The 24,287-nt window shown below is 42.7% G+C and overlaps 2 protein-coding genes across 4 annotated transcripts in view; both read left to right on the plus strand.

Annotated features, from left to right (window-relative positions):
• Positions 1 to 240: 240 nt before the first annotated feature.
• On the plus strand, positions 241 to 17,058 carry cenpi (centromere protein I). The gene is made up of 20 exons (XM_064329314.1): positions 241 to 539; positions 2,422 to 2,559; positions 3,005 to 3,123; positions 3,376 to 3,483; positions 4,301 to 4,349; positions 4,490 to 4,536; positions 4,846 to 4,935; positions 5,138 to 5,269; positions 6,336 to 6,467; positions 9,027 to 9,147; positions 9,810 to 9,901; positions 10,419 to 10,536; positions 10,808 to 10,872; positions 11,435 to 11,544; positions 12,789 to 12,924; positions 13,524 to 13,648; positions 13,748 to 13,796; positions 15,706 to 15,924; positions 16,401 to 16,442; positions 16,594 to 17,058. The coding sequence occupies exons 1-20, from the start codon at positions 374 to 376 to the stop codon at positions 16,720 to 16,722; spliced, it is 2,187 nt and encodes a 728-aa protein (XP_064185384.1). The 5' UTR covers positions 241 to 373; the 3' UTR covers positions 16,723 to 17,058.
• A 457-nt stretch (positions 17,059 to 17,515) lies between these two features.
• Positions 17,516 to 24,287, plus strand: part of drp2 (dystrophin related protein 2) — an 88,984-nt gene continuing 82,212 nt past the window's right edge. Inside the window, exons 1-2 of one of the 3 annotated variants that reach the window (XM_064329313.1) lie at positions 17,516 to 17,843; positions 18,211 to 18,532. The gene's annotated coding sequence lies outside the window, so the exon portion shown is untranslated. The remainder of the gene's footprint in view (positions 17,844 to 18,210; positions 18,533 to 24,287) is intronic. The other 2 variants (XM_064329312.1, XM_064329311.1) reach the window with 2 other exon arrangements.

Below are 24,287 nucleotides of genomic sequence, written 5' to 3' on the forward strand. Positions count from 1 at the left end.
ATTGTAGGACTACATCACACATTTTATGCACAATTAGCTTTACTAAGACAGCCAAGTTGAAAAAAAAAGATTTTAAACAGAAATTCCGTTAATTAATCGAGAAGCATGAACCCGTTTAACTAATTTATTAGTTATATTATATTTCAAAATAATAGGCCAATAATGTATTTATATTAGTTTAAAAGAAATATGAGTGAAAATTCATAGCTGCCATGTTCCCCCTGAAAATGGGCAGGCTCTTCCGGAAGCCTACAGTGCGCCTGCGCACACGATGGCGCGCAAGTTTTGAGTTTTGTGGATTTCCAACCAGCCAGTAATTTTTTTCCCATTGCTAGCTACGTGAATACAATGGAGTTAATTTGCTAATGTTGCAATGTCGAAAAAATCTAACCCATCGCGGTTAGATATGAATGCTTCCTCTGAAAACGATTCTTCAAATTCTGGTCGCAGCGATCGGAGTTTGCGAGTAGCAGAGAATTCAAGAAAAAAGAGAGAGGCGGAAGATCCATTTCTGTTAGCGTTGAAGTACTTCGACAGAGGTAAGCAGGCGAACAGCATATGCGTTACATTTGTCAGTGTTTTCAATCTGACAAAAGAATTTAATTGATATAGCTAACTACGTTAGATAGCTAGCTGGATACATGCTGTGTATTATCAACCATCATATTGAAATGAATTAGGTCGATGTGCACAGAGCCAACGAGCTAATGTATGCTAGCTAGCTCAATATTTTAACACATTAACCGTAAGTCAGACTGTTTAGTCGACAGCATTGGCTAGTCGTAGCTTGGCCCACCACACCCCATTCACCCCATCAGTGTACCCAGCTGGGTCGTTGTGGTTTTCTTTGTTTACCATCTAGCATTAGCGACCTAAACAGCGTGGTATTAATAGTAACTACAGCCAGTAATAATGTACTGTTAGTATTTGGCCTAGCTAATTGAGTACGAATTAGCTAGCCTTCGTGTGTTCTTTCAACCAGATCGCCAACCAACCTCTAGCCAAATTAGCTTTGTAGATAGAGTTACCTTACAGTTCACGAAAGCAGATCATTGTCTTAACTGAGTTGCTTTAGTTATACTTTCAAATTGAATTTCAAAGCCTGGTAGCTATAGTGTACAGTGAATTATAGTCAAACTGAGCCGAGAGACCCTAAAATAAACAGGTTACAAGTTTATGTTAGGGGCAAGACAGCTAGTGTACTAGCCAAAACTAGCCATACAAAGCTCTACCGAACTAACATTGAAGTCAAGTGTTTTTCAAACGACAACAGGCTTATTTTTCTCAACGTGTTGACTTCATTCTGAAAAATTTTAATAATTTTGATTTCCACTACGATGGCAGGTATTCACATTTTGAACGAACCCACTCGAAAGACTTACTGGAGTAGACTAACGTGAGAGTGAAAACAAAGCAGTGATCGCTGCCCGAGATTTTGAGGAATTATTTTTGTTTGAAACATTCATAATAAGTATACAAGTGTAAGTTCTGCGCAACAAGAGGCATCTTTTTTTTGTTGTTGACGCAATTTATAAAATGTTTTGGGGGCATTAACAGATTAACAGTACACAAAGATTGACATCTCTTGGCCACAGACTATACTCTACACACCTGGCTCTTACCTTTTATTCCTGTTCGCTGCAGATTTAGGGAAGGAAATACAAATGAATCCCACACTTCCAAATTACACTGCAATTGGCATTCCAAAAAAGCACACTACAACTCCGATGTTGCGTAAAGCAAACCCACACACATTAGGCACACAGATAATCTAAGAATCAGCCGCCTACTCCCAACATAAACCGAATGTCTATTTTAGTGTCTGTGTGCAAGTTAAGGCAAATGCTGACCACGTCGTCTCCTGAAATCCGTGGCTCCTCCAGCTTGTGTACATACAAACAACTTCCAGAGAGACAACAGTACTCTCATGGTCCTAACCTATGATATGAGACCAGCACAAACCATTCACAAAACCGAAGAGCGAACCCACCACTCACCACATTTTCACAAAGTAGAGCTGTGAGGACCAACAGCTTAATGACTCCCTGTCTGCATGTTTATAAAGTGCTCATCTGCAGACTTTCATGACATCATGTCCTCCAATGATCTGCCTACCCCCAGTATCTACAGAAGCAATATACTGCAACAAGACACACCAGCAATCCAGAGATGATAGTGAAAATCTGATACAGGCTGAAAAAGTTGTACAGTGTAGCATTTCTCGCATTTCTATAATAATAATAATAATATAATAATAAAGTATTGTATTTATTGTGCCTCATTACACATGTGCATTGTGGGTGGGAATGAGAACCTGTATCTGTTTTAGTTTAAGGTTGGAGTATTTGGCTTGATTTTCTTAAATAAAATGACTGAAGAATGTCCAAAGAAAGGTGGCTTACTGAAAGCTGTGTTTTGCAGTTGAAGAAGGCACCCCTTGGCGAGGGAACGATGTGCTGGAGAGACACATGGCAGTGGTGGAGCGGGTGGCGCTCAGTCAGGGACTTCCTCCGGAGGCCATAACTGTCATGCTGGATTTCGCCCTTAGCTTGCGTATGAGTAAGACCGCTCTCCTCCCGCCCACACTCTCGGCCCAAATTGATGACTGTTTTCCACTGAGTTCAGAGGCTTGGTCGGCTTGAGTGGGCTCGGGCACGGATACTCAAATCTGGCCCTCGAATCGAAACTCGGCCCTGGTTTTCTTTTCTCTCTGCTAATTAACTGAACAGTTAGTGCTAATAATTGGCCAGACTGTCTTCACACCTGACTCCCAGGTAAAGGGAGGGTGGAAAACTAGCAGTTCTCAACCCTCTCGGACTGTGATTTCAGTAGCAGGGGTTTGTTATTTTCTCTCATTGTTATTTTGTTGCTGTTGATCCCTCAGGAAAATAATGATTGTGAAGTTATGTATAATTACTTTTTATTGGTATATGGCTTAATTGATGAACATGAACCTGCTCTTTTTCACATGTTACTTTGATACATTGAGTGTCTTTGTGTCCAGGAACACAGTTTTGTGTGCGCACGCTGAAGATTTTGATCCCAGCATCGGCGGTGCCACAGGATGCTGTTATCCAAGGAGTCTCCTGGTTATGTGTTGGAAAGATGACCGTGAGCATGCAGGTAAGATTTCACCCCGACCACCTGACCTCCTGGGTTGCGCCCTACTGTTTCTGCTTCACAAATACCCAGTTTTGTAGGGTTCTGATTGGAAGCTGCAGTTCAAGCCAACTAATCCTTTGACCTGTAAGATAATGATGGCTAACACATTCTAGAATAAATCTTACAAACTATAACCTCCCTGTACAGACAATCGAAGAGGATTGTTTACAGTGAAAGATGCCAAGGCAGTTTTTTTCCCCTCTCTCACCACAGGTTATGTTCCTTCGCTGGGTGCTCACCGTTTTTGACCTGATCGACTCTAAGGACCAGCTGCGGGCCATCTACGGCTTCATCTTCAGCTTTGTGACTGAAGAGAGTCTGGTGAGTCGGCGGCGCAGCTCTGAAAAGACTCGGGACTGCTGTCCCGTGGACCGCTTGGCTTCGATTTTGGTCGTAAAACCTTATGCGCCCCGGTGGGCGGCTCATTCCCATTTAACGGCTGTTGGGTTGCGCGAGCGGGTCGTACGGTTCGGCATCGAATCGGGACTGGGGTCTGCGTGAGCCTGGCTCGTAGTCTGCAGAGAGATGAGAAGCAGCGCCTAACAGGATGCACTTCGAAGGAGAGCCGGCACTTGCCTGTGATTTGCCCAATCAATGATTGCAACAATCAACAATGAGTGCTGAGGAGTATGATTGGGAATTACAAACTGGGAGCAGGGAAAAAATATGAAATACTGTGGGAGATGGAAAAATATCTCTGTATTCCTACATTATAAGGGAGTGCATTCAGCACTGACGGTAATGTTGCTGCTGCGTGTTATCGTTTAGCGCTGAGCTCAGCAAAGTCTTTCTACATGTTCATATAACGTGACCAAATAAAACACAGCTACTGCAGCTTGGTAAACTATACTTGCATGCATGTAAGAGCAGTAATTGAGCCTTGGATTATGGAATAATGTTTTATTTCCTGTCAGAATAATTGTTTTGACAGTCGACAGTTTGTTCACGGGAGTTTTGCTTTGTTTTGATTTTATTATTTGTTCAGGGCCCCAAAATGTTACAGTAGGGTTTTTTTTAGTCCACTTTGCTCACCCCAAGGACAAAGTACCTCCATTGTGTTGATGTGATTTTGGTTTCACTGGAATGGTGCAAATTTCAAAACATAATGTGTTTTTTCCCCACACTATTGTCTTCTTAGTGTCCTTATGTCTGCCATTTGCTGTACCTGTTGACCCGGAAGGAGAGCAGTGAGTATTGGAAGGCGTTTGCCTGAAGACATTCTAATGCTTACAGTACATTTTAATCGTTGCCTCAGATGCTGACTGATACTGACCATGTCTTGACATGATCTTAACATTACCTCTTTGCGTCCTATCATTTTCCCCAGTTCGACCTTACAGAGTGAGGAAACTGCTGGAGCTTCAGACCAAAATGGTAATTAATTCAACTCTGTATTTATTGCAAGTGTCCAGTAACAGGTAACGATAACATAATGTCCGCAGATGTCTTTTTCTTACTGGAATTTGCTTTCTTCAGTTGAGTGTTCCATTAGCATTAATATTATTAAAGGGCTGTTGACAGCTTTTTGTCACAGTAAAGCAAAAAAAAAGCTGGACTTTCAACATGCAGGGATCTCTGCAGTAAATCAATATCTTCAGAACGGAAGAGCTTTTGGCTGACCGTTGACATGTACAAAGTTGAGATGTCAGTATTCTCCAGTCTGTTTTACTTTCTTTTTTCTAGGGCAAACAGCCATTCTTGATGCACCTGCTGGCCCTGTACAAAATCTTCTCCCCGGAGTTGGTTACTCTGTCTTTTCCATCGAAGATGAAGGTTTGTCACACTGGAGAGTGAAGTGTGTGCAGTTGTAGATGTACATTTAGAAATTATACCGGCCTCAAAATGTACATCCACCGCCCGACAGTAGCACTATTGCCCTAAGGAACACAAGTAGAGCTTTTGAAAATCCTGTGTTTTTCCCCATAAAATGCACATGAAAAATGAATAAAAAGGGTATTTCCCTCACCCTTTTCAGAGCGGCTTCAAGAACCACAACTCCACCTGGAAGGCGGCGTTGAGCGCCGTGCAGAAGAGGAACAATGTGGAAGTCACCTCTGACCTTCGCCTGACCTTCGGTCCGAGGGAACAGCCTGTCTCTAAGAAAAGGGTATGGAGGCCGTGGGCTGTCGCTTGGTTCCCCTGGGAGTCCCCTGTCGCTGGAGTGGTTCATGACTGCTGTGTACAGAACATCACTCTGAAGCCATGTCCTGCCCCTGGAATGAACATCTGCTCAGGGTCAGGTGCTACCGCTAGGGTGTTAGAGGGCTGAGTAAAGTTAGCTAGCCTGCTAGCCAGATTGCATTAGGCCCAGGGGTGTTCAATCATATTCGAAACGGGCCGGTGTGGGTACCTGTTTTTGTTTTAGCCCAGCTCTAAGACGCCTGATTCTACTTATTAAGGTCTGGTAATTAATTATTAAGGTTAATTGGACACCATGATTAGTTAAATAGTGATATCAAGTGTTGCAGTGTTGGGCTGAAGCAAAAACCTGCACCCACACAGGCCCTTTTTTCCGATTGGACACCCCTGCATTAGGCAATGAGCAAGCTAGTTAGCTAGGTAGCTAACTATCCTCTCAGGAGCCAATTTTAGCTTGAGAAATGGGATCTAATATGTATTGTTAAACAAAGTGATTACATCTCCATTGTAACAAAAATATTTGCTCGTGATTTCGCTCAATAATTACATCCTCGAGGAGTTCATATCTAACTGTTGCTGGCAGCCCTAATGTTTAAAAAACAAACCAAAAAAAGCCATACTGTAATGTTTTGCACAGACTTGAGTTTGACATGCATTTTCAATGGAAATGTGTTCTCACGGGTGCTCTGAACTGTATTGTGGTGGTTCTCAAACTTTAGGAACATGTGACCCCCATTTAATGAGCGAGTATTATGTTTCGCACCTTATTAAAATGTAGCATGTTAAAATTTTAAATAATTTTTGTAAACGCATGAAAACAACTGCATTTACTTGTAACAGTGTTTAATTTGGCTGGTGCGAATTTCATGACTGTAGGAAGTCCCCATAGCTGACTCACTCAATGCGACTCACTCAAAGCTGCCTGCCTCAACGCTGACTCGCACAACGCTGACTCACTCAACGCTGACTCACTCAACGCGGACTCGCACAACGCTGACTTACTAAGCGCCAGCGGCTGTCTCTCCTCTCCTCAGAAAATGCGCAGTCACCTGACCATGCCGGCCTTGAGCTCCGTGCCCCAGAGCGGCTCCTCTGGCAGGAAGGCCCTCCCCCTGGAGCAGCTCCGGGCCTTCCCCCAACTCCTGGAGAACCTTGATCGCATCGAGGTAACCCCGATGCTCAGACCCACATTCATTATCCAGTGACAGAGGCACTGTTAGAGCTATGCACTACCCAGCATTACAGGTCTGCTGGAGACAGAACCCCTACCACAAAGGTGAAATCTATGCAAGCAAGCAGAGAATCTGTAGTGCAGGGAAGTCTAATTGTAAGTTTAATGTAATTTCTTTTTTGGCCACAAGGTGGGGGTCTTATTTCATTATTTCAGAGCTTTACGTGAACTGTGGTCTCCAACATGGATCTTGTCTAAGAAGCATTTGATCCTTTTTACTTTCTGAATGCTAGTAATTATTTAAAATGTTATATTATTTGAATGTCTTTATAAATAGTCTTGGTTAAAGTGGCCAAATGCTCAGAATGTCAGTATCAAGCACGATGGTAAGTGTGGAATGAATGTGATGATTGCGGAATGCTTTTACAGATTCTGCTTGCTCGGCAGGGCTATCAAACTGATAAACCTTGGTAAATCTTTGTAAAAAGGTTCCTGGCAATTAATTTATTCCCGGCTACATAAATTTAGTTCACTCTCCGTGGAGCCAGCCTCTGGAAGAGGCCATTCTGATAATTTATGACTTCAGAGGCTTCATAGGAAGGAATGGCAGCTCATCCAGTACAGTTTATCTTACAGGAAGAACAGATCTGCCATGGCAACGGTGTAGACCCAGTGATTCTTTACAGTTGGAGATTCTGCACCATTGAAATGCATAGTTTCCCAGGCGATGGATGCATTTGTTCTGTAATCGCAGGGAAATTAAGTTGTGTTCAATGACAAATCTTGCAGCCCGGATTACTTATTTGCAGCATAAATGTTCCCATACAGTGAGGCAGCTGTTCGTTCAATAGGCAGGGCTGATTGGAGAAGTGTGTGCCGTTTGTAGGTGTCTTAATGCACACAGTTAACATGTGGTTTATGCGGACTGCCAGTGTGTTCTGCCATAGTCTCAGCTCTGGGTATTTTCTGCATTACCCTCCTGGCTGTCTTGTCAGTCCCAACACTACTGGGGTTGCAAAATGGCTTATTGGAACAATACGCATCAGCGCCTGTTGTTTCTCCTGCACTGTGGGGGAAGGAGTGAGCTGTGAGTTATGTGATTTGAGAGGAAATTAGCACCTTTCGGTATCAGTTCAGACATGTGGAGGATGTGTAGATTTGACGTGACCGCAGTGGCAACGAAGAGGTGGAGACATTGTATGTCTTGAACAATGCATGGTCTTACTGGACATTACATGGTCTTACTGGACATTGCATGGTCTTACTGGACATTGCATGGTCTTACTGGACATTGCATGGTCTTACTGGACATTGCATGGTCTTACTGGACATTACATGGTCTTACTGGACATTGCATGGTCTTACTGGACATTGCATGGTCTTACTGGACATTGCATGGTTTTATTGGACATTGCATGGTCTTACTGGACATTACATGGTTTTATTGAACATTGCATGGTCTTACTGGACATTACATGGTTTTATTGGACATTGCATGGTCTTATTGGACATTGCATGGTCTTACTGGACATTGCATGGTCTTATTGGACATTACAAGGTCTTATTGGACATTATATGTTCTTACTGGACATTACGTGGTCCTATTGGACATTGCATGTTAGGGATCAAATAAGGCAGAATACACTACTTTCACGAAGTGTAAAACATGATCATTTGTAATGGTTAATATTGTGAAATTGGTGAGGAGTTTATTTGCCAAACAAAGCCACTGACCATGCAAATTGCAGTTGTCTCTAGTGTAATGCTGCTAATTGTTCAGTATTCACACCTACCTCCCTGGTTTTATTAGTAAAAACAGCTGCTCTTTCATATTTTACAGTTTGTTGTGCTATGAATTGCATGGCTACAGAAAGTATTTGTTTTCTTATAAAGTAGTTGATCCAGTTCTGAAATGCCCAATTGCCTTTTATAAATGGCAGTTGGGCGTTTAACAGAGTTGAGAAGCACATTTTTCATTAATGAAGGCTGCAGTCAGGGACAAGATGGGGTCTGTGTTTAGCATATTTGCAAACAGTTTTTGGCCAATTTCGTGTCGTCATTTGGCAGTACTCCAATGGAAGATTGAAATGATATGTAGGATGCTCTGGCTTTTTGACACTTCCCAAAAGAATAGCTGACATCACCTCTGCAAGCAGTCCACCCTCACAGAGCAAGAGTGCACCAGAAAAACATCTACACTGCTGGGTTCAGTGTGACCTCGTGGTCTGCCTCTAAGCATTGTGAGGTCTTCAGTCCTCGAGACACCAGTGAAATTCCACCATTGTCACCATTTTAAGACTCAATTTTAAAAGAGGCTTCTATTTTCATCAGTGTCCAGATGGAAACACTTTCCTTCATGGGGTTATATGTTTCAGTTGGCAATATGTTTAAGTGAAAAAATCTCAGGGGATTGCAGGGAATTTGCCGCCATTTAAAGAACTGAAGTATTTAAATGGGTGTTGGCCGTTCCCGTGCGATGCTCAGTGTGGTGAGATGCTCAGGGTGGTGAGATACTCAGTGCGGTGTTTGATCTGTGATCTGTGCTTTGCTCCAGCTTCCTGCTCAGATGGGCTCTATGCTGGGCTCCTCCCTGGCTCTCCACTACCTGGACTGTGTGAGGGACAGCTCGGCCTTCCTCAGGCTCAACTTCTGGCTCGGCCATGCTCTCCACGAGGGTAAGTCCCGGCCGACCAGCCTGCCGCACGGCGTCCCCCGTGAATGCCTTTACCGAAATGACATCTGTCCGTCTGTCTGCCTGTCAATCAGTCTCTCAGTCATTACATCAATCAGTTAGTCAGTTAATCCTAACCATACCTGGAAATTACAGACAAAGGGTTTGTCACCTGAATTTGAGAGGAACTGTGGCCTTTTATTTGTCCTAAAGAAAAAAGTTCAAATGATCAACTTTTAAAATATCTTTATTAGCGGCAACGAAACATTTGTGATTTACTGTCCTTGTGGTAGCTTCTAATTTAGCAGAGCAAGCTCTGTATGCCACGAGAGTGTGTAGAGCCACAGTGTGTAGGTGTTACTTTTTAACCTTTCTAGGAGTCGTGTCAACCTAATGAAGGCTTCTTTTTGACTTTTGAAAGAACCCTGCTCCTAATGAGCACCCATTTCTGGTACCCCTGAAGCAAACACTCCAATGCTACCTTTTGTTATTTTGTTTTTGAATGGAAAAAAAATGAAATGATTTTAAGGTTTGGCAGTGAAGAATGTCTAGCTTGTTCTTTTGCTCAGCACGTTTTGTTTTTCCTTCTTTTACCTTGTCAGGAAAAAAAAATGTTGACTCAATTGTTGACTCAATTTCGTTCTTCCCTTCTACTGAATTGCACAGAATTTCTGTTCTGCAGAGAGGCCAGTTCTCAGAACACGGTGGAGGGTACCCGCTTCCTAAACACATTGATCTCCACACAGCGCCTCCTACAGGTGAGCCGTGGTGAAACACTCTTCCTTCTCTCAAATTCCAGGGGAATTCACTGAGATTGTGCAGTTTTAATTCATGAAGTTGAAGTTGAAAGGAACTTGGGAAAATGTCAATGTGCTGAATGCTACAGTGAATTAAGAATGCCACCTGTTTGGATTTTGACCCAATGCTGGCTACTTAGCTATTCATGCGTAGGACATTGTTGAGGCCTCAATCTTACTTAACCTTGTAATCGGCAGTTGGTTCTCTCACTCCAGAATGAGTCAGATGAGCTGCCTGGATGTACCTGCCTTGCTTGATTCAAAGACTGGCTTTCAGCTGGCTTTTCAGGAACACGTCGATGCGAATTGGCGGTCATTAATAGCACATATCTCATAAAATAAAAACCACGCTTTCCTAAAAACCACATACATCATTTAGCATACCATACGCAGATTTTATTTATCTTTTCCTGTGGTGATTCCCTTTAACAAGCTACATCCTGGTGTTTCTGTGTATTTTCTTGCCCCCCCACAAAAGGAGGGTTTCTCCAGCACAGAGGTCTTCTTGTACCGGTTCCTGCGGGTTTGGGACGGCTCTCTGCTTCGCCCCGAGATCCTCACCCTGCTGAGTGACATCCCTGTGGTGCCCAGCTCACGTGAGTTCCTCCCTTGGGTCCTTCCCCACTCTCTCAATGAGCTCGGGTCCTTCCCCACTCTCTCAATGAGTTCCCACTCATCACTGTGAAGCACTTTGAACGTTGGGAAAAGTGCTGTGTAAATTCAGTGATTCATTCGTTCATTCGTACATCTCGTACATGCCTAGGAGCTGGAATGTTGCAGGGACATTGCCCAGTGAGCCTTTTGATGTGCACAATTTTTAGTTGTGCCGATTTTTGTTAACTCTGTCCTTTTCTTTTTTCTCTGCAGGTATCAAAGACCTCCTTTTTGAGCCTTTGATGCAGCTTTTCTTCACATCCTCTCTTTTTTTCAAGGTATTTGCACGCCTTTGGGTTCATGTAGCAAAGTCACACCCTCTTTGGAAGTAGGCTTCAAGGCAAAGTGACAGTTTGACATCAAAATAAGTTTTCATTGATTGTTATAAAAGTTCAGAATTTATGTGAGTGTGAAGACGTTTCTGGGTATGCTCTTGCTAAAACGGGGAGGAGGTACAGAGCGTAAGGGCTAAATTTGGGGGCCGCTTGGTCGGCTGTCGGCTGAAAAATAGCCCAGATGTATTTCAGTAGATTAGGCACTGTAACCAAAGCACTGACAAAGACAGGCATGTGGGACTTAAAGGCACCTGGTCGCCACACATGAGATGCTGCAGCAGTTATTTCCCCCCCCCCCCTTAGGAGTGTTTCAGCAGTGTTAACATTTCCCATGCTGGTGGTTGGTTTTCCATGGTCGTGATATATCCCTCTCTCTTTCTCCTCACACACTCTTTCTCCCCTCTCTCTCTCTCTCCCTCTCTTGCTCTCTCTCTTTCCCCATCTCTTGCTCTCCCTCTATCACTCTCTCTCTCTCTCTCTCCCCGTTTCTCTTCCTCCCCTCCAGTGCAGTGTCATTGAGTGTCTGAACAGCATGCTGCTGAAGTGGCTGACCTGGCACTCTGTGTATGCTCTGGAAGATGAACTCGACATCAGTGTCAGCAGCCAGAACCCAGTGTGAGTGTCTCTGTTTTTAATGGCCATTTTTACTTTTGTGCTGTGGCAAAGTATGGATGAACGGCTTCACAATGAACTCAACCACAAAACGGTTCTTAATGAAAATGTTTTGACACGTACATTTTTTAGCATATGGAAATAACTCCCAAGAAGGAAATGACGCCCAATGTTCTCAAGTAATTAGAGAGTCTGCAGACTCTACAATATGATTGCAAAAAATGCTCGTTTCACATGGCAACCGTCTGGATTTAATGAACATTTCATTAACATTGGTTGGAAGTCTAGACTACTGTCATTTCTCAACTGAGTATCCTACTACCATAGAATTCCTTGTCTACATCAGTAGTGGAAACCAATTGTTAAAAAGGCCCATACTATACTAGTGTGTGCAACACATGCTGTGGTTCTGTTTCTGTGAATGCACGGGGTTCATTACACTGTTTGTATGATGTAATTTCCTGTACGTTTGGTCATGTGTTTTGATGTTGCGTAGCTATGTGCACATGCCCTGCTCAGTAATATCTGAGCTGTCATGTTCTTGTTGCCTTCAGAAAAAAAAAATCAAGTACTGATCTTAACCTTATTCCTATGGAAAATGTTCCTTTCAGAACACTGTATTGCTGGGTGGTAGGCTCCCAAAAGGATTGGTGTATTGGTTGAGATGAAGAGCTGTAAGGCCTGCTGAAGTGCTTTTGACTTGTAGTAGAGGATTTGCTGGCAAGGCTTGCCGTAGGTGAAGTAGTGATCAAAGGATTTTGTAGTGCGCCGACAGCCCTTGATTTCCTCTGCCCAGGCTCACTGCCCTGTGCTGCTGGCCCGCACGGTGAGCTCTGTGACTGGTGACCGCTTGCTACGGGTGTAATGAATCACCGATGCCTCAATACACCCCGATGCAGACGTCATCGATGCGACTGCATCGATTCGACCTGTATGAATCGATTCGTAATCGTGATGAATTGTTAATTTACGTGGCGTACTTTTATTTGGGCATGTTGAGGCTCTGGAGTTAATAAACACACTTGTTAGCTTTGAAAGTGGTACTGTTTGTTATTTTGGTGATCTCTTCAGTGTTGGAGGAGTGGGGTGGGGGGGAATCTGTCAAATCTAATGGTAACATATGGTATCATATCGCGATTAATCGTATCGCATCGTATCTTTGCTCAGAGTATCACTATCGTATCATATCGTCATCTAGTTGTGTTGTTACACCCGTGCTACTTCCCCCCCCCTTCCTATCCCCATAGCAACATGACTCTGTCTGGGCTGATGGACTCTGTGGTGGAGCTGGTCCAGTTCGTGGGACGGATCGCCACCATCGGGCTGCAGCTGGAGGGGTACCACACCCTGCTCCTCAGCTTCACCCTGGACTTCTATGAGACGGTGATGACCTCCAGGCAAAATTTAACCGTGATGATGAGAAACAAAAAAAAAGTTGTTTTAATAGTGAAATCCAAATAGGTGTGATGAGTAGGCGATGGGTATGTAGCAGTGGTGCCCAGTTGTGTGTCATGGAGGGAAGAGAGTATGCTGTTCTTCATTCAAACCAATCGCTACACCTGCTGATTTCACGAATTGGCTCCCTCTTCTCTGGTTGAAGGTGTGTTAATTGGTGAAATCAGCAGGTGTAGGAATTAGTTGGAATGAAAACCTGCATACTCTTAGCCAGCGGTGCCCAACCCTGTTCCTGAAGATCTGGCATCCTGTGAGTTTTCGGTCCAGCCCTAACAAAGCACACCTCATTCGACAGCTTGAAATCTTGTTGAGCTGCTAATTAGTATAATCAGGAAGTGACAAATTAGGTTTGAAATGAAAACTCGGAGGACGGTAGATCTCCAGGAACAGGATTGGGCAGCCCTGCTTTTGGCCCTTCATTGCACACGATTGGACACCACTGGTATATAGACTTTGTTTGCACCACATGCCTTTCTATGCATATGTCATTAAAACTTGTAATTTTCTGCCGGTGCCCTGGATTTCAGGTGTGTGACATGTACCTGAAGTATAATCTGCCCCTGGTGCTCATGCCACCAGCAGGAGTGTTCTACCCTGCCCTGCTGTCCACCAGCCCTGTCAGCGTAGATCGGCTCTGTCACGTCATGCACAAGTGAGACTTCCGCGTTACAGTACCATGTGAATTTAAAACCTGCCCATGCCACACGTACCTCTGGTGCCATTTCTGTTTTTTTTTTTCTTCTTCTTTTAGGTACAGAACAAATCTGGTCTCTGCCAAGCACCAGGAAAAGCAAACTGAGGTATTAAACCCGTCTCTTGTATTATAATCGTCACTTTAATAGAATGTGCAGCAAATGCTTCTGTATCCGTCTGTTAAAGCGTGCATATGCACAATGTAACTATGCAGAAAATTGCGCTAATGTTGTTATTATTGCCATTTAGTTAAATGTTTTTTATTCAGCCACCTGCAGTGGAATAACTCTAAATAACATGAACACTAATCATAGTAATCATAATAATGCAAGATTGCACAGTAAAATTGGAATAAATTTGATACACATGCAATTTAATGCAATTGATTTTAGCAGTCTGAGAAACACTGATTTTTTTTGGGGGGGGGGAGCTCATAGAGGTTATTAAAAATTTTACATGGAATAAACATGTACGTTTAGTAAACATGAATATCAAATGAAAGACATTAAATATTCGGGTATGAATATTTGAAAAAAAAGAGTACAGGAATATTCAGGACTTCCCTCAGGAGACTGAAAGGTTATGAGAGGATGCTTAGTGCTAATATTATCAGTTCGCTCCGCCACATGGGAGTTAGAGAAGGGAAGGGAATGGCTTCAGGAAAGGAGATGAAAATGAGGTGCTTGTTGACGATGATCCCAGCGGACGGAAGCAAATGCAGCCGGTACATTTAAGATGAGGAGTCGCTCGATTAACTCTATGGTAAGCAAATGTTGTGAAGTTTGTGAAGAGATGTAACGAGCAAACGACCCTTGAAATGGTGTCCCAAAGTACAGCCGTTTCACGTTCAGGCAAATGGAAAGACCCACAAAGTGGCTGCCCTTGAAAAGTGCGGCTTGCTCAGTTTCAACCGTTTTGTCTTCTCAAAAATGGATAGGAAGAGGAAACTTCAAGTACCTCAAAACTTTTCTCCAGGGAGAGGCCTGGAGATAAGACAGAGAGAGCAGGAACTGGGTGGGGGGCATTAGAGGTGTAAATGTGTGTGTGCGTGTGGTATGGGTGTATATGTGTGAATGTGTGTTTGGCAACGGGTGGCCTGGAAAACCTCAGGCATGTCATACTATTAAGATTCCAGACCTTAAAATTGGTTTATACACCTACAGGCGCTATTTTGGAGATTGTAGGCCAGACCATACCAGAATAAAGAGGAAGCCAGAGTGTCACTGCTGGCTTTGTAACTTGGTTTAATTATTGCCTGATCTAGTCTCTCTACATAGTAGGGATGGTGATTTTCAGTTATTTCACAGATCGAGTGATTGCATAATGTGCTCGATTCCAAATTGATTCCTAACAGGGGGAACAGTCTAATTTTAGAACACATCTTGGCCAGGCAGCACCATTTGTTGTATAGAAAATACGTGCATGCATAACAATGTGTACCTCAGTATTCACATTTTTCCATCATAATAAAGTATTAATGATTAGCCTAGTGTGTCAATAAACACAGTCAGTGTCCAATAAAATATAGACAGAATTGTCCCCCCCTGTTCTTTCAACTTGATAAAATGTGTGGCTTTCTTTTAGTTTGGAGAGCAAGTTGGAAGCTGGCATCTAGATCTGGCAGTTTTTTTTTTTTCTTTTCTTTTTTCGTCCCTGGTCTTTTTGGAATATTCTGCTGTCTGTTGGTTTTTGAATTTTGGTCTTGGGATTGTCTGGGGATTACTTTGGGAGAGCGAAAGCTGGGCCTCAAAATTCTTCATTCGTGGTCATTTTGAATGAATTGGAAAAAAACAGTTTTCAGGTGACTTCCAGTCTCTTTGCACAATTAACCCTTTTCGAAGAACAGATTTTTTTGAGTGTTCTAGAACTCCTTTGTTTTCATTTACCATGAGTGACTGTGACATCAGCATTAGAATGTACAGTTAAGAAGATTCTAATCGTCTATTTGTGATCTTGCACCTTAAAGGGTTAAAACTGAGCCATGCCCTTTTTGTGCTGTCGTGTTTTTCCACCCAGAAGCCCTTTCACATCAGCAGAAAGACGTACCGCAAGTTCAACCAGTACGTGGTGTCAATAGTGAGCTGCCTGTGGAACTCCAGGGCCTTCCAGCCTGGCATGGGCATCGAGTTGGGCGAAGACCTCCTGACGCGGAGCAAGGTGTCGGAGTACTGGGGCGCCTTTAATCTCATCCACCACCCAGCCTTTGTGAGCTATGCCATAGACTTCCATCAGAAGGTTAGTAAATAGCTCAGTGACCTAGTTCAGCATGTCTATGTGTGTGAACCAGATGTCTTCTCTGTTGATTACGGTTAATTACTCATGAGATCTCTCGATGTCACTGGTGTTCACATTGCGTATCACCGGTAGATGGGTGCTAGGTCACAAGGATGGTGGGTACAGTGGTTGCGTCAATGTTCACTCAAGCCTTAATGCTGGAGTTAAGTGACCTTTTACAGCTCTGAGGAACATCTTGCCATAAGGAGAAGGCTTCAGTTTAGTCAAAGTTAAAGGCTGGACAAGGATGTACTTATTATAAAAGATGCATTAATATGGAATTATATTTTATTATTTATGGGAGCCGCATGAGACGTTTGTGCTTATGTGTCTTTGATAAAACAAGTATCCTTTTACAAGTACCAACTGCTTGTAAGAGTTTTTTTTTTTAGGAAATTAAAAGGTGTGTGTGTGTATTTATGTATTTTTTTCATCAGTGTTGGCCAGAGAGGAAAGAGCTGGACCTGAATTCAATAAAGGTATGAAACATTCCCTAATTTTTTAAATGTGGCAATGCACTGACACGATTTTTAAGTCGGTCACTAATGGTTAATGGACTGTGGTAAGTATTTAGGAGCGCCATTCGGGGGACTTTCTGAGTGGGTGACTAACGGCGCTCTCTGTGTCCAGGCGGGGAGGCGTTGGGACTGGTACACAGAATTCCTGTTTTGTCGAGGGTTCCAGGGCGTCAAAGAGTTCGTCCAGAACAGCTTCAGCCGCCGGTCATCCATCAGGGAGGTTGGAACCGACTCCCAATAGCTCCGCAAACTGCCGTGGCAGTAATGGAGAAAGCCGTGGATTTAAAAACAATTAGCTTCATTTGTACAAAAACATAAAAAACAAACAAAAAAATTGAAATTTTTTTTTTTTAATCACATTTTTGTATATACTCTTTAGCTGTACTTAGACCAAGGTAGGTTTATTAATATCATTTTAACCAATCTTTCTCTGTAAATAGCCAGACCTTCATAAGTGTACATTTCCTGTGGCTGAACTCTGTGGCGCTGCTCTTCTCTGTGTTGTATATTTGTCCTGTGCTTGCTTGGTATTATGAATGCGGAACTATAAAATAAATTAAAATTGAGAAAGTGAGAATTGCGAGAGTTTTTGAACAAATGTGTGCAATTGAATGTTTTCACTGGGCTAAACACACACACACACACAAAAATTTCTTGAGGAAAATGTGTGTGCCATTCATCAAAGTGGCTGCATAGCTATAAAATAGACTGCAGTTACAATTCAGGAAAGGTCTCATTAAAAAGCTCTATTATCCTTCGACAACCCTCTGTGGAATGTCAGATAGAATCAGTGTGTAGTGGGCTTGTAAGCTCAGAACATTTCTGGATAATTGAAGGAAAAATTATATGTCTAATAGGGCCCTAGCTCAGTTTGAGCTACTTTGAAACATGCTGTGTGTACTGAATTGAGTTGCATAGCCCACTCGCTGAGAAATTGTAGTTTTGAAACCTGCCCAATTTAGTGAGCACAATGGTGCAGTGTACAGCTTTGATAATGTCCTGATTTAAATGTAGAATTACTGTTTGTGGCTGATGGCCTGAAGGTGGGGCCATTTTAACTATGACCAACACTGAAAAGTAATTGCTTTCGAAAAGCTTTTAACTTTCAGCATGGCCACTTGTTAAATTAAATGCTTAACGACAATCACCTGAGGCTCGTCAGAAACCAGCAAGTACAGGCCTGGGTAGTGACCCATTCTTGCTTCCCCGGACCAGAGATTGGTATTATTGAGAAGTGAACTTGTTCAGAAGCTCACTTAAACTTATTAACGTATATGCCAGTTTTTTCTACCCACCAAATTTACATTTCATTTGGGAAGTACATATTTTTATTCGTTTCATAGGCCTGCGCCGGTCCGATGTGTATGTACAGATCTTACACATTTACTGATGATGATTAATGTCATTTCACGTTGAAAGTTTGCCGCCAAAATATTTAAGAGAGTCCTATTGTTATATTTAAATATTTAATGGTTGCCTGGTTATACTGTAGCTAAAATAATTGTACGTGAACGTCCTCAAATGAGCTGGCCTATTTCTTTCGGTTGTAGTCTAAGCGTGTGTTAGAAATGATAGCGTGCCTTCCTGTCATTGAATGATAATGAAATGTGCAACAATTGCAGAATAGTGAAAGCTGGTCTTAAAAAATTGTTTAAATAACTGTTTTGTTTGTGTTTATGAATTAGCCCCATCAATGTGACGTCATTTCCATTTTCCATCATTGTTCTAGCAAACCCAGACCTTTCATTGAGATATGTGTACACGAGTGAGCAGCAAGCCGAATGAAAACCGAATCCATTGAAAGGACAATGCGAACCACCTTAAAAACGTCTCTCTGATGTCAGCGTCAGTGTCAGCGAGATTTCTCTGCCTTCGCGGCGCTCAGCCGACCCGAGCGCTGTGCCGCCGTTTGAAATGTTCATTTGTGTCTGAGCGACTTTCCATTTATTTGCTTGTCACATACGAGGGGGATTTTATGCCAGGCAAACAAGTTCCGTTGATGGCTCTCTAAAACAACACTCCGTACCCGATCCCAGGCGGACAAGAAAAAGGTAAGATATTTGGATTTTTACTTTACAAGTGCCCTGTTATGTATCAGACAGCATTTAATTGGAGGATGAGGATTTGATAATCAGAGGTCTCTCAAATGAATTCAGTATCCTGAGTTTTTAGAAACGAACATAATATTTAGTGTTCGGCTGGATGTTCTAGAATTTCGGCAGTATGTGAAAGGACAAAGAAGTGTTAAAATATTAAATGATGTCAAGTCCTGTCCCAGCTTGCTACTATGGGTAACTGCATCCCAAATCCATTCGGAAATAAATATACGCTGCCGGTACTTGGAGTTTGTTTTTGTCTTGGTTCATTTTCTTCGACCTTAACTAACGGAGTTATATTCCTGGTGCGGTTGTTTTGTTTCGGCTACTGCGTTGTACGACGCATTACTAGAAAATAATGTTTGCATTGTATTTAAATGCGAAAGGATATGTCACAAGGCTCCCACCGGGGTTATTGAAAGGTATTTTTTTAACTAGTTGCGATTTAGTATGTAACCGTATGTTTTTATTATTGCTCACGGAATAACTACTATAAGAGTCTAAGCACACTGACGTGTGGCATCAAGTTGATTGTCTGAATCGGAAAATAGCCTACTGTCTGTTGGAGAAACTGCTTGACGATCTGGCTACTGTCAGGTTTTGCTGGTACACTGAGACCATTGGTAACGGCACCTGAAATTAAACGTGTTCAACAAGGGAGTTTCCTTGATCAAGGAATGTAAGTTGATGCAGAATGACGTTTTCTTTTGTCAAAATGGGAAACGTTACCTTTCCCCGTTTGTATTCAAAGATTTATTCCACTTTAGATGACAATGTTTTTTAATAGCAGCTTTAAGATTCTTAAAAAGCACCATTGTGGTGCATCCTTTGATCTTCTTTAAAATCCTGACAGTGCCATGAGCTTGTGGCAGTTTGTTTCAGCGTGGTGAATATTAAAAAAATCTGTCTCGAAGTACACATTTCTGGCTCGGGAGTGATGAAATAATTCCCATGACAGAGTGGGTTGTGGTGCTGACACCAAACTCTCCTTGGCGAAGAGGGTGGGTGGGTGTACTGCGTGAAATATGATCAACAGAAAACAAGAAATTTTGTAATTCAGGTCTTTTGCTTTGCCACCCCCCCCCCCCCCCCCGTGTCGTTCACAGTCCGTCTGCATTGGCCAGTGTGTTTGACTCTCCTTTGTTCTAGTTACAATTAGTTATTTATTGAAATTGTTTTAAGACAGCAAGCTACTTTATAAATCTATGATTTCAGTTCTGCATTTTTCAAAATCACTTACTTTAATTAGTAGAGAGAAGCTAGCTTAGTGGAGAACAGATATACAAGTCAAAGATATTCCTGCCAGTGTACTAACCTCTTTCAAAATTTTTAAAACAAAATGTTGCCTATACAGCCCCTTTAATTCCAGTTTCCATTTTGAATATCATGGTCAAAATGCTTGTGTCATATTTTAATATTAAAGCTGTATTTGCAAGCACTCATTAAAACAAAGTAAAACTTTGGCTTTGCCTTTGGCTGACTTGTGGTCTGTGAGGTTTCTCATGGTATGGGGAACGTCATGTTTGGTTTAAATCCTCAGGAGAAAAAGTGGTGTGTTCAGATTGTAACTAGGCCTATTGGGAACAAACATGAAAATCTTTAATTTTTCTTTGTTTTAATGGAAAATGGGGCAACTGAGGGATCTATCCATTATCTGACCCACTTATTCCAAGTCAGGTTCATGGGGAGTGCTGGCACCTATCCCAGCATGCATTGGGCGAGAGACTGAAATACTAAGGAATACAGGAGAGACAGGAATACGACCTGGACAAGCCGCAAATCCATCGCAGGGCACACACACCATTTAATCACATACACATACCTACGGCCAATTTAGACTCTCGAATTAGCCTAACCTGTATGTCTTTGGACTGTGGGAGGAAACCAGAGAATTATTATTCATTATTATCCCACGAGGACATGGCGAGAACATGCAGACTACACGTAGAAAGGTCCTGAACCCAGGGATTCAAGCCCGGGATCTTCTTGCTGTGAGGAAACAGGACTAGGCAATGCACCACCATGCCGCCTACAACCTAGGGATGACTTACACAAAAATAAGTCAGCAAATGAACTGATAAATAAATAATGTGTAAAATAACTTTAATGTGGCTTGCCTTGTGTGATGTAATGATCTCCAACATCGATGGGCCACATGGTACCTGGCTGTCAATCTTAATATCTGATAATAATTTGATTACATATCAATAATGTCATTTTACTGAATCATCACAGTATATTTTAACTGGTTTGCATGTTGGTTAACCATGTTCATTCTAATAGAGGTCTGTGCATTCAGGAGCCACTGGATTACTGGTCTTTCCCATTGTCCTCAGGGTTGTGCTCAGGGAAAAGGAGAAGGAAGAGAGAGAACAGCAGTTTTCTGTTAACCTCCTCATCCTGGACACCAATCCGCGTCCACTCTGGTAGTGATGATTCAGAATTTGCTAACAGATGTCAGCTTATTAATGCTTAGCTCATCTGCCCAGACACATTTTGGTGGATTATTTAACATGCAGTGCCAACTGCCCTTTTATCCAGTGAGTTTTTTTAGTGCTGTGGATTGGGAAACGAAACAACAAGTAAATAAAACCGGTTAATTATTTGAAAGGACAGGGACAGATACACCCTGTGATTGAGGCGGTGCGCTTTGTAACTGCAGTGAAACTTTTTCCCAGACTGTAACGTGTCCCTTAGGTTAATGGGACACAAAGGCAGAAGATGAGATGGTAGGACTGAGTTGGTTTCTTTGATGGCTCATTTGAGAGCCCCCAGGTTATTCCCATGTTTCCAGCGGGGGGTGGGGGAATAAAGCTACATCAGGCCATCGGAGGAATGTAGCCTGCCCAGAAGGAGGCCACACACCTAGAATCATTGGCACTTTGAGCTCCCGGACTGAGTATTCAATGAAGGGGTTTTTTTATTTATTTTTTTAACACTTGTATCTCACTGTCATCCTGTAGCCTGTTGCAACAAATGTATTTGGGTCTCTAGTCTTGTGTGCATTGCTTGTGCACAGTGGGTGGTATTGAGTCTAGTCTTTTTTTAAACAGAAAATATTGCCGCAGTCTCAGTTATAGGCCTACACCAGAACGATAAGATAAAAAATTAAATCATTGTAGACGTAGCTGTCTCTAATGATTTCCAAGGGGCTGACTGGTTTCCCCATTTTGTTGTGAAAACTCGTTCTTTATCAGCAAAACGCTGATAATGGCGAGACATCTATTTAAATTAGGCAGCAGCTTACGGTTATAGTTAAATTTGCATTGTGTCAGAAAAGATGCGCCATCTCCAGTGATGAAGAGAAAACAAGGAGTGTCTGCTGCTGTTTTCACAAGTGAATGCGGTTTGTAGTCGGAGGGTTCGGCAGGAACTGTAATTGACAGCAGGTCAGGCTGTCGTCGTGGCTTCCATTTAATCCGTCTTAATGGCCACTGTGTTTAGCGGCCTTTTACTCTGTAATGGCCTCCCCGTCTTTGTTCACTGTGGCCCATTAGCCTGCAAACGGACATTAATATTTAAGCCATCTTGATTGCGCGATCCACTTCGTTTAATATGTATCTGCCGTGTCAGAATAAGATCTAGTCAAGACATCAACGGAGTCGGTTGCTTTTCATCTTGTGAAACGTGCAAGTGGTTTATAATTTAAGCATCTGCAAATCTTTGATAAACTTTTTTGGTAACCAATTTTTGCAGTCCAATTTTTACCAAAACTATAATTTCAGTGTATGGAAGTATTTTTTATAACTGAAGAGGGCGGAACAACGATTTAATGGATTTTATTTTATTTAATATTTTTTTTTGCATGTTCTTTCTTCCATTGTTGGATTTTGACATTGTTTAGCTGCTAAGGCAATGAAAAGGAAAAAAGGCCTTTGCATGTCTGAGGTGGTAAACTGCACACAGATCAGATTACATGGGGGTGTATATGATGGAGAGCTGCTGGAAAATAATGTCACTCTACTAAGAGTAGCTGTCCCACAGTGATGATGGAAGCACATTTACTGTCATTCCCTCTATGTTTATTGACAGATTATGTGGCCAGTGTTTGCTCATTTGCTGTTCTGCATTACACGCATGATTAAGTCTCATTTCTGGCGACATATTAATTTGATATGAATTCACATTTGTATGCATGGCTCTTGCCTGAGCTGTGCATGGGAGAAGGGCAGAGTGTATATTTGGACACTGGAGCTGCAGCTCTGCCCGGAGACTGAAGGGTTTCTGGTTGCCATTCTGCTCGAGCCACTCATTAATTCAATGAATTGGTTTTCTGATTTGCTAAATTGAACCTCTTTCCTTACTCTTTAAAGACTGAAGATATAATGAAATGAAATAAAAAGCCCCTGTGGCCGTTGAATGCTCCAGTTGAAAGGCCCAGCTGCTTTTGCTTTTGTGCTGTTGCATCCCTAAAAGCCTTTAGGAGTCCCAACTCCCCCCCCCCCCCCCCACCACCCCCTCCCTCAACCACCCGCCCACCCACAAAGCTGCATTATGGCTGTGTTACTGTGTGATGTGCTGGCTGCAGCTTAATTGAGTGTCTTGGGGAAAGTTTTGCTGTTGGCGGTTGATATGTTTGACAGGCCAAAAAGGGGGAGTATCGTTAAATAGCCCCCCGTGTTGGGAGGCAGACGTTCTCGGGCAGAATCCAGTTTGCTGTCTAAAAAAAAAAAAAGGAAAAAAAAGGAAAGTGCTCCTCGTGTGCCGTCCTGGTCGATGCAGCTCCAGATCCTGGGAGGAGATCGTTTATCAAACCTCGGCTTCCCGCACCCACCTGACCGACGCCGGCTGCTTCCCCCTCTCGGCTCTGTGATTTATTGAACGGAAAAGGTCGGCGCCGTGCCGTAATTAATTCCGTGCGCTTTTATTCGCTGCTTTTAGGTGTGCGTTCCACCATCCCCCCTCCATTACCGACGCGTGTCGCTACATTGTGTGTGTGCAGCAGAATGTAGGACACGCAACGTTCATTTCCAGTAGAAGGCTCTCTTATCGGGTCCTGCGTGGATGGTGGCCGTCCGTGACCGTGAGATAGAGAGAGAGAGGCGAACTCCTTTTTAAGGCAGGCACAGCGCTCTTTCAATCTGCAGCCTGTAATTCATTTGGGATGGAAGTTCGGTGTGCAGGATGCGGGCCATTGCCGTTTTTGAGATTGTACAGTTATGCCGACACAATGAAAGTATATTTTTTTCCTCTGAGCTAAGGGAAATTACTCCCCACAACCTTACCTTGAGAAGTTTTCTGAATAACTTTTGGGAGACTCCACGTGTCAGCACATATCTTAATAGACTAAGTTAAAAGAATTCTGTTTGTTGTCAGAGTTTGTTAGGCTCTGAAGAATACATCAGAGCCAAGCCAGTCCTCAGTTTGGGCGTTTCTGCAGGAAACCTTTTACCCCGGTTGTCCGTCCGTTGATCCATCCATCCATCATCTATACCCGCTTCTCCTGGGCAGGGTCGAGGGGGGTGCTGGAGCCCATCCCAGCGTGCACCAGGCACGAGGCAGGAACACACCCTGGACCGGCTTTAATTTGGTTATATGTGATGAAATTATTGCTATTCTAGATTTTTTTAAATCCTGTAATTTCTCAAAATTAACATTTGTACCCAGATTATCTTGGTCTGTTCAGTAATCCTTGGAGTGTTGAATGTCTGTACATATCTGAAAATAATATCGAACTTGAACGCATGTACTCAAGATAAAACGCATAGAT

Source organism: Anguilla rostrata, chromosome 3, assembly GCF_018555375.3.
Source record: "Anguilla rostrata isolate EN2019 chromosome 3, ASM1855537v3, whole genome shotgun sequence".
Taxonomy (NCBI): Eukaryota; Metazoa; Chordata; class Actinopteri; order Anguilliformes; family Anguillidae; genus Anguilla; species Anguilla rostrata.

Bases quoted from the DNA above. Each gene is read 5' to 3' on its own strand.
- cenpi (XM_064329314.1), top strand. From the start codon at position 374: ATGTCGAAAAAATCTAACCCATCGCGGTTAGATATGAATGCTTCCTCT. The intron at 4,350-4,489 runs GTGAGTATTGGA...CATTTTCCCCAG, and splicing joins GTTGACCCGGAAGGAGAGCA to TTCGACCTTACAGAGTGAGG. The intron at 13,797-15,705 runs GTATTAAACCCG...TTTTCCACCCAG, and splicing joins ACCAGGAAAAGCAAACTGAG to AAGCCCTTTCACATCAGCAG.